This window comes from Calidris pugnax, unplaced genomic scaffold, assembly GCF_001431845.1.
Source record: "Calidris pugnax isolate Ruff unplaced genomic scaffold, ASM143184v1 scaffold38, whole genome shotgun sequence".
Lineage (NCBI taxonomy): Eukaryota > Metazoa > Chordata > Aves > Charadriiformes > Scolopacidae > Calidris > Calidris pugnax.
This window is the reverse complement of record NW_015090995.1, coordinates 4,501,129-4,511,468: the sequence shown is the minus strand read 5'-3', so window position 1 is coordinate 4,511,468 and position 10,340 is coordinate 4,501,129. Positions and strand designations below refer to the sequence as shown.

The window sequence follows — 10,340 nt, the reverse complement described above, 5'->3', positions numbered from 1 at the left end:
GCGGCGGTGAGTGTGTGCGGGGCGCGGCGGCGGTTCGCGTCCCTGCTCCCCCCTCTCCTTTCCCCGCCCCGGGGGTCCCCTCTCCCCTCCGCGCATCCCCGGGGGCCGCACCGGAGGGCGAAGAAGCGCCCACCCGGGGGCTGGGGATGGGGGGTGCGGGGGACAGCGCGGGGGCCCCCCCCCGGTCGGGGATGGGGTCCGCCTCCCGGCTATTGTCTACGGGCTGGGGAACAATATGGGGAGCAGCCACCCCGGGGGGGTCTGCCCGGCTCGTATCCCCCGGGTGGGGAGCTCGGGGGGGGCGGCCGCGGGGTCGGAGCATCTCTGCTCCCGCAGCGACTCCGGAGTGCGTTGCTCCGGAGTGGAGGGGCCACCTGAGCCGTGCTGGGGTCCCACCCGCCGGGGACCCCCTGGGCATCAGCCCTCCCACCCGCCTGGCACTGCCGGCCGGAGGGGTGTAATCGGTTGGCATGGAAAAATGTCTGGATGAGGATAATACTGAGCCCCGTTCCTAAAGCCGGACGGTGGATGCAGGGGAAGGGCTGAGCGGGGAGAAGGGTGTAGTAAAGCAAAGTCAAATTTCCCCCTGAATCCTGCAGCCGGGCCTAGTGGGCACCGATGCTGTATCAGGGTGGGGAGGAAAAGGGGGGAGGGAAAGGAGTTTTGGGGGCTGCAGTCTCTGAGGCTGGTATATGGGAGGAAAGGGAAAAGAGCTCCAGATCTTTCCTCCTCCCCCCAGAGTTACTAGGACTGAGATATGGATCGTTAAAAAGGAGTAGCGTAATGCAATTAAGCGTTAGACAGTCCCCACTGCAACACTTATCCATTGTTCCTCGCTCTACCTTCTGCCAGAACGGTTCTCGTCTGGACAAGAGAAGTATAATTGAACAAATAGTTCATTTCCCCGGCCAATTGGATCCGTAGTCTCTCTCCTGAATCTGCTGCTGGCTGGCTGCAAACGCAGCAGCATCCTCAGACAGAAACGGAGAACCGGGACCCTCTGGTGAGACTCCTGCTGTCACGGGCTATCTGGCAAGAGCAGCTCCGAGCTTCTGCTCGCCCGAGTTGGTTCTGATGGCAGCAGCAGAGCAGGTTTACTCCTTCCCCTCTCGGTCCTCTTCTCTTCCTTGTGATGGGGGGGTGTGAAGAAGAAAAATAACAGGTGGTGAGGCAGGTCCAGCCTGCGACTAGAAGATGCTACGTGTGGTTCAGGCAAGTCCTCTCCTTTCTGTAGTCTGTCTCTTAACTTTCTCTTTACCCGGGAGGAGAAAGGCTTTCAAGGCTGTTCTGAGGTGATGGTGTTCTGGTGGACTTTGCCAGCCTGTCCTTCAGCCGGTGCCCGTGGTGGCTAGGTGCCCTGCAGAGCTCACACAGAGCCTGAGGCTCCTGCTCTTTTCTGAGGGCTCTCTGAGCAGCTGGAAGGGCTGCGGCTGCCCCTGGGCCCCATGGCACACTCTTGGCTGGAGGCTGCGTCCTTCCTCCTGGAATCTCCTCCTGGTTCCCAGCAGAGCTGAGCGCGTGGGTACGCGCGGGTGCATTCTCTGCACCGCTGAGAGACTCCCTCAACACTGGGAGGCTGCTGCTTTTCCTCGCTTCTGGAGCTTTTTATCACAACTCCGCATCATGCAGCCTTCCTCCTCCTGCTCTTCTGCCTCTCCTCGTTCTTCTTTGTCTGTAGACTGCCGCCTGTCCCGCTTCACTCTCAGCTTCTCCTTCCTCTTTTCCTGCTTAATCCATTCTTTCACCTCGGTTTCTTTTTCTCTAAGTAGACCTTGTCCTCTTCAGCCTGCTCCTGTCAACACTGGAGAAGCAGCCCAGCCCCTCATCTCAGTAGGAGTATTCCTGCCAACTGTTTACAAAAAGTAGCACAATACCCAGGCTGAACACTGACATAATTACATACCCAGCCAGAGAGTGTAGTAAATAATCCTGCCTTTCAAGCTTTTGCCCAGTGGTGGGTCTTTTGCTGTCTCCTTTGCCCGTGGGCTAAGTGTATTATATTTGCTTGCATTTACTTATATTCTGGAGACACGAAGTCAGTGCACAGATAACGTGGTATCAAAGTGGTTGTGCGCTGATGTCTTGCACCATATACACTTTCTGTGCCCGTACACGTCGTGTGTCTGAGTATGCATCATCCAGTTCTGCTCCTGGGTTCAGGCTTTGGCAGTCGTGCTTGGCAAGTGCGAGGGCTGCCAGGGAAAAGAACCATTGCTGAGGTGTAGATATTGTTCCATCAGAGAAGGAAAGATGGCCGTGGGTTGAAGGTCAAGAGTGCCAGCAAAAAACACAGGGCTTGGCTGGCCCTATTTGCATTGTTTAGGGTGCTAGCCAGTTTTCCAAGGATTTGTGTGTACATAGGATCACAGACTGTGGGGATTGTCAGCACAGCTGTACTTCCAGTTGTGCTTGTGAGCCGGAGTCTGTCTGCAGTTGCTTTGGTTGTGAGTCAGTCCGTCTGCAGTTGCAGTAGCTGTGAATCAGTGTCTGCCTGTAATTATGTGGGTGAATCAGTGTTGGCTTGTTACACTTTGAGTGCAAACGGTTTCCTGTAGCGGTTGTGGGTGTGAATCACTCTACAGTCCCTCTGGATGTGTTTTTGAGTAGAGAGATGCAATACTGGGATTAATTTTGTTTTGATGAGGAAAAACTGTCAATCGGCGTCTCATTTTGAAAAATTAAAGCTGTTGGGAGTTGGGTGCCGAGCTTGTTTCTCCATTACCAGCTTCCTGCAGAAGAGATTCACTTTAAGGCTTGCTCCCAAGATTTCCATGTTGATCTGAACCTTTAATTTCTTTGCTTTGTGCCGCCGGTTCCGAGTATCCTGCTCTGTTGGCATCTCTTGCAGAGCTGCAGACAACGCGTTTGGAAACCGTCACGTGTGCCTCGTACCTTCTGTGCGTGGCAGATTCATGGGAAGGTTGTTTATGGCTTGTGCAGTGCGTGTGTTTGTGGGGACGAGCCAATGTGTGCCTCTCGGGTAGGTAAGCACAAACATTTTCGTGCTGGCAAGTCGAAGGCTGTGTGGTTCCTCTGCCACGTGCCTCTTGCTGTGAGCCAGTGCCGATTTTCGTGCTGGCGAGTCGAAGGCTGTGTGGTTCCTCTGCCATGTGCCTCTTGCTGTGAGCCAGTGCTCTTTCTCTAAGTAGATGGTAAACCACAAGTTTGATTTAGGTAGGTGGAGGTGCTGCTGCCTCTTCCTTCTTCTCTGATTCCTACAAAAGGCTGTAGTAGCTTCTGGCCTTCAGCAGCATCTGTAGGGCATAAAGCAGCACAAAACTGGGAGGCAAGTTGGAGAAATCTGGGCTATCTCTGATGATGGGAGTGGAGCACTCCCCTCGGTCCAGGCTACAAACCAAGGCTTCCCCTGGGCTGGCTGGTGTGGGCAGAGCAGGATGCTGGCAGGGCTGGGCTGGCTTGGGTGTCTCTGCTGGTGTTGTGCAGCGTTATGTGTCCATCCCAGTCAGCTCCTTCCAGAACAAAAGGATGCAGCGGGACAAGGGGTCTTGTGAAAAAACACGGTGTCTTATTCCATCACTTCCAGGTTTCCACATGAACCGTGTCTGCCCATGCCCTCAGATAAAAAGACAGTTTTGTTCCAAGGGACCCTCCTTTTTAGCTGAAGTGATTGGGAACTGACGCAAAACCTCTCCAACAGGGACACAGGGCAGCATGTGCATCGCCTGCATTTATTGCTGCTGCACTGGCTGCCCAGCCCTGCAGAGAGCTTGGAGCTTTACCCAGAGGAGCACTAGAAGAGGCATAGCAATGGTCAGGGCTGGTGTGCTCACAGAGGATTGGGGACAGTTGGGCAGAGCAGAGCCTGTGCAGTTTGGACAGGTTGGCAATCCTTGAGAGGTGTCGCAGGACCTCTCCTGATGCCTGGGACCTGTTTTGCAGAGGCTCCAGTGCAATGAGGAAGGGCTTTAAGGGGCTTCTTGTGCTGTGCAAGGGCACCTGACTTTGGGGATAAATATGCAGGTGTTGTGAGGTCACCTAGAACGCTGTGTTTGGCTGTGCAGGTGGGTGGACGTGCTTGGCACCCACCAGGTCTAGATCACCCTCTCCTCCCGGCATGGAACTGCTTGTATGTGGGCTTTTGGACTGAGGCTGCCTCTAGTTCCCAGTTTGTTTTCCAGCTGGATTCCCAGCATCAGCTCCTCATCACACATCCCTCCCTGAGATACCTGACTTGGCAAAGCTGAGGAGCAGCTGCAGGTCCTGGGGGCTGTGGGCTGAGTGGGAGCTGTAAGTGCTCAGCTCTCCTTCAGCTGATGCCACTGGAGTAGGTCCGTGGTGTGTGGGCTTGCTGACCTAATGGCACTGCAGGTACACAGCATCTCTGGGTGCAGCAATGGGGCAAATATGTCCTTTGGGCCACCCCATGAACGCTGCCTGCATGGGGAGACTATTGCTCAGTGAATCAGAGTGTTCCCGTGGCTGTGTGTTTTCCAAGAAGGCTGTAATTTGGGGGAGATTCTGATTGACTCTCACAAGTATACCCAGGTGGGTTTATGGGGCTCTTCTGTCTTCATACCCTTTCTGATGCTTGCAGTCTCCCCCACTCTGGGCTGTTCTCCCGGATTTTTTTTGCAAGCTTTACCTTTCAGTCTCCACCTCCGGAGCTCTATCTGTCTCTCCCTTGTCAGCAGTAAGCCTGTGCTAATCACTCTTTCCTAGGAAGGCATTTCAGAATATTTAATGGTTTCTAGAATAAGGATTTCTGAAAAGATCAGGCTCAATATGCCAAGCCAAGAGACACCCAATGTTAAGGTAGTTACTAGGGTACCTTGCTGATCTGGAAGACAGCAGCACTTTTTTTGGTTTCCCAAACCCACCTCAGTAGGAGCAGGGGCTGGAGCACGTTGCTGTCTTGGGGAGAAGGAAGCTTTTCCAATTCCTCGTTCCAAAACTGCACATCCAACAGGAAGGCTGTATTTCTCAGGAGTGTTGTTATGCTGTGATGCTCTGGAGGTTGGGCAGACTATGTGTGTTGGAGAGGAGTGGGTATATTTATGATGCCTTGAGGTACGTGGCTATAAAGAGACCTGCCAAAATCCAGAGTGCACAGAACTGTAAACTTCAAGTCTTGCTGGATTCCAGCTGCAAAGTGTTACCAGGGCTCCTTAGAAAATCTGCATTTGATTCAGCTGTGGAGGTTACCAGCAACTGCAGAATTAGTGATGAATGCATTTGTTAACTGTGCCATTAAGAAATGAGCAATGGACAGATGGAGGGAGGAAGCACAGAGCTGCTCTGAAGACACACTGTCCCTATGGGGTCCATCTCGCATAGACATAGACAAGAACCAGGAGCTGTAGGGTGATGTTCTTTAACTTATGTGAAGGAATGGTCAGTCTAAGGAGTTGTACCACTCTTTTCTGAGCTTAGAAATCTTTGCATTCTGCTTTTTTCTTCATGGATACTGTGCACTTTCCTTTCAGTGAGACCTAGAGCAAGATCTTGAGGGTTTTTTTCCTTCTTTGAGACTGTTACCATCCAATTAACATTCCTAAACCCTCACTTGGTTACATGCAGTTAAATGCGTGTTGCCTGCATCCTCCCTCCCCTTCCCAGAGGACCGGGTATCCCTGCAGGTATTCAGATCAAGACGTTGACTGTTTCAGAGCTTTCCTGGGTGGGAAGTGACAGCTGAATAACAGCATTTTGGTTAAGCATCTTCTGCAAAGGCAGCACCGGTTCAGGCTGGAGGGTTGCCCCAGTGTTAATTTTCCCGAGGCACACTCGTGGGTGTTCCCATTCCTTTTGCCTTTGCTCAAGATGGTGTCTGTGCACTGGGGGACCCCTTCCCACCTGCTCTGTCGGCAGCATTAACTGCTGTGGGGCAGGCAGGTCCTCTCCATGAGTGACTCCTCCGTGCTAAAATCTGAGGAGCACAGTTACTGGGCTGTTAAAGCCAGGACTGGTGTTATTAAACCTCGTTATTAGAGCAGTTGTGTGGCTGGCAGCTGGTAAGAAAGGGGAGAGGTGATGCTAGAAGCTGTTGTGCCATGGTGACCACCCTAGGTTCTGAGGAACTTTGGAAGATCTCTTAAACTGTATGAAGGGTGAAACCTCCTCCTCTGCAGAAGCCTCCTTGCATCCTCCAGAGATATGTTTCCTGCCCGGCAATAGCACTGCAGTGGGGTTCCTTTTGCTGCACCCACAGCACTGCCTGGCCAGCCCTGGCTCAATGTTTCAAGGCTACCAGAGTTTTCAAGGCTACCAGGGTTCATCACCAACAGTTAAAGCTCCCATGTTAATCAGGAATGTCATCCACAGTCCTTAGAACCAGGTCTGCTCAATCCACCTCTAAATGTAAAGGAGCCAAAGAACAAGGTAAATGCAGCACAGCCTCTTCTATCCAGCTCCCCAGGAAAAACATGATACAAGAACCAAAGAAAAGAGGTAGATGCGAGCGGCAACCTATTTTCTGTGGTGTGTTGTCCTTCCCAAGTCCATAAGAGCAAACATAACAAACCAGCCATCCACGTACCCTCACACCCCATTTTGAGAGCACTCTCCATGCTAGAAAACTCGGCCATCACTGGCAAAGTAATCATGGGCAAGTATAGAAAACAGATTTTTCTCCCAATGGAGGCATATAGAACTGGTTCTGATGCTTAAAATGAAACTTAAGCACGTATTTAACTTTTTTGAGCAGCCCTGTTATCCTTGGCTCGCACCTTCCTCAACAGGACTATCCAAAGTAGAAAATTAATCCTTCATCTCCATATAATATTGAAGGAAAACTGTATGAACAAGGTTTGATGGAAATGTGGTTGCTTTGAGCATCTTGACACAGACAGGCATGTCTTATACACACCTATATGGAAGGTATAAGTGGCTTCTGGCTTTTGTCACTGTTCCTGACCCTATCTCTTTCTGAATTACCTTGCTGCCTCATTTTCTTTTCTTTAGCTGCTCTTTGGTGTTTAATCTCTCCATCCCATGGTCTCGCCAAATCTAACAAAGATGGTCCAAAATGTTCTAGAGGAGACAGAACGGTTCCTGCAGACTCAGGAGGCACTTACTGCAAAACCAAAGAGTCCTAGTTTGTGTGGATATCCCTGGTCAAAAAATGCTAGCAGTGCAAATTCTGCCAAAACAAACCATTTATTGAAACCAGCAGTTGAATGGGAAAGTGTTGATTTGAATGAAATTTGTCAATGGTGGTGTGAGGAGGGGAGAGGAAAGCCAGAAATGGGGTTTGTTTGTTGTTTTGTTTGCTTTTGGCTAATGTTTGAAATTGCCTTAGAAAAAAATATTTCCGTTAGATCCTATTGTACAATATGCAAGTTTAAGTGAAATAAAAGGAAGAAAGTTGAAAGAAAATCTGTTGAGGAGCTGCTAATTAAAGGAGTTTTGAATTTGCCTTGTAAGAAACATCAACATTTTTAGCTGTCCTTGTTGTGATTTGGAACGAGTCTCCCCTAACTGTTGGAATTTCCCACAGAACAGATGTTCAGCCTCTTAATTTGTGCTTCATCAGCAAATGCTTGAATTTCCAAGCCTGCGTGTCCCTCCCGAGCAGGAGCCCATCCCAAATAAGGGCTTGTCTCACCAGAGGTGTCGGTGTGCCCGTGCCAGAAGGCTCCTGCAGCCTCCGTTAAGCGTGTTGGTGTGAAGGCTGTGCTTCCCTACGGAGCATCCTGATTAAATACCACCCGAGCACACCGGCAAACGCTCACGTGCACAGAAACAATCCACGCACTGATATTTGCAAGGATTTGAAGTGAGTGATGGGGAGGAAGATAAAGGTAACACGTATTTGAAGTGTGCTCTATGCAAGGCAATGCTAGGACCCAAATCTGTTTATTTTTCCCCCTCTGCCTGCCATCAGTGAACATCTCGCCAGAACAAAAGCTCAGGTGGGTGGATAAGGACTTGTAGTGTCTGGCTCTTACCTTCTGCCTGCGTGGCAGCTCATATCCTCCTGGAGCTGTACTGAGCTCAGAAACATGGATCAGGCACAGCATCTAGGAAGACTGTAGGGCCAAGGTGTTGTAGGGTGACCAGGGGTAGCTAAATGCAGAATTGTAGTGTAACACACCACCCACGATCTCCAGTTGTTTCCATCCTGCTTGGCTGAGCTCCCCGCTCTCTGCGTGGGATTTCTGCTGGGGGTTCCCATCTCCCACGTCCCTGTGCAGAAACCCCTGCTCCTTGGTAGCACTTGCATAGCTCACCTGCCCCCTTCATCCTGGGGCACCCTCTGCTAACTGAGAAATGCTGTTGAAGGTGGTGGGGCTTGGCTTTCAACCCAGCATCTCCTCGAGTGCTGGAAGGAGCTGCCTGAGGCTCTACAACGTTGGCCCCTATCGAGTGGGGAAATCCAGAGGTCAGATCTGGCTGGCAGCAACATCTTAGAATCATAGAATCATAGAATGGTTTGGGTTGGAAGGGACCTCAAAGATCATCTAGTTCCAACCCCCCTGCCATGGGCAGGGACACCTCCCACTAGAGCAGGTTGCTCAAAGCCCCATCCAGCCTGGCCTTGAACCCCTCCAAGGATGGGGCATCCACAACTTCCCTGGGCAACCTGTTCCAGTGTCTCACCACCCTCATAGTAAAAAATTTCTTCCTGATATCTAATCTGAATCTTTTTTCTTCCAATTTAAAACCGTTTCCCCTTGTCCTATCATTACCCTTCCTGGCAAAGAGTCCCTCCCCAGCTCTTCTATAGGCTCCCTTCAGGTATTGAAAGGCCGCTATAAGGTCTCCCCGGAGCCTCCTCTTCTCCAGGCTGAACAATCCCAGCTCCCTCAGCCTGTCTTCATAGGAGAGGTGCTCCATCCCTCTGATCATCTTCGTGGCCCTCCGCTGCACCTCTTGTCCTGGTGTCTGCAGTCTGTGGTTGAAGTGAGCCTTCACTGATGGCTTTGGGGGCTCGCAGTGGCTGGTTGTGCCTGGGCTGCCACGGTGCTGAGCCTCTGCTGGCCCAAGTCCTGCGTGTGCCAGACACGAGGTGTCGTGCTGGGGAGACGTCACGACAAGCTGTATTTATACAGGCTGTTGCCTGGCAGTGCTGTTCCAAGGTGCATCAACATAATGAGATACATAAAAGGGGAAGGCAGTTAAATGTGCAATAACATCACAATAAAAGTAAAACTGAGCATTAATGAAAAATCTGAGCACACTAAGTGCGGTACAGTCGAACACTCCCACTACCTTGGGCCTGAGTGCTCGAACTTAATAATAATTTCTGGCAGTGTCATTACCAGAATTAAATGAGGGCCTAACTGTCCAGAAAAAGATGTTTGGAAAACATGGGTCTGGAGGCTTTGCAAGTGGTTCTGCTGTGTGGGTGTCCCCAAGGCAGCACAGGGGAGCTGCTGCAGGGGGAGGGAGGTGACTGAGAGTGCGGGGTGAGGAGGAGGAGGAAGTGATGGGTGGAAGAAGAACCAGTGTGGTCATTTTGGAAACAGAGCTATGCACTTGCTGAAAGGTGCTGAAGTACCCAGGGAGCTGCTGGGTGTGCTGTGAACGTGGGGGGAGGGTTTGTATGTGCATTTACACACTTGGCTCTGACCCTGTGATGCGATTTCCCCAGGACCAGCAGTGCTGCAGGGGATGCTTCTACCTTTGGTCCCCTGGAGGGGGGGGTCTCTGGGACTTCAAATATTGGACCCCAGAAATACCTATTGCTGGCTAACATGGGTGAACTGCTGGCAAAAACTGAACTAAGCGGCTTGCTTTCCTCCTAGTAAATAAAATCTCTTTTCTCTTCTCTCCTTCCCCTCTGCAGGTGTTGGAGGCTTGTTTGCTGGTGGCCACGTGTTGACACCATGGCGCTGAGGCTCCCGGGAACAGGGGTGCTCTCTCTCATTAGCCTTGGAGTCCTGGTCCTGGTTCTGGCTCTTCCTGCTGATGCTGGGTAAGGTGGTGGGTGCTGATGCTGTTGGCTGAGGCTGCAGTCCTCTTGCTGTGCTTCAATATCCGGGGGCCAGTTCCCGCATGAAGTAGTCCAGGGCAAGGCACTAAAAAGTGTCTCCAATGTATTTGACCCTCCCCTTGTCCCTGTCTCCCCCACAGTGTCTTTCACCCGGGGACTGCTCAGTCCCTCGTGGCTGAGCTGACTGATTACATTAGTGTTATTTGAGGTCCTCTCACTAAGGACAGTTGTCAGCATTTTTTTGCAACGAAACCAATTTTCAGATTTGGCCCCTGCACAATTCACTCTGGGCAAGGACTTGACTTGGATGAGTTTTAACCTGGAAGAGACACTACTCCCTGTACTCCCCCTTTAGTTTTTTTTAATACTATTTTAAAGTAAAGAAAATGAAGCTGCTTCAGCTCTTTGGCTGTTTATGGTATAATGACCCATGAGCACCTCACCC

At 51.2% G+C, this 10,340-nt stretch overlaps 1 protein-coding gene across 1 annotated transcript in view; it reads left to right on the top strand.

Moving 5' to 3' along the window:
• GABRA3 (gamma-aminobutyric acid (GABA) A receptor, alpha 3) overlaps positions 1-10,340 on the top strand; it is a 79,363-nt gene that overhangs the window by 527 nt on the left and 68,496 nt on the right. Inside the window, exon 2 of the mRNA XM_014955217.1 lies at positions 9,749-9,877. Coding sequence (XP_014810703.1) covers positions 9,789-9,877 — 89 coding nt within the window. The 5' untranslated portion in view covers positions 9,749-9,788. The remainder of the gene's footprint in view (positions 1-9,748; positions 9,878-10,340) is intronic.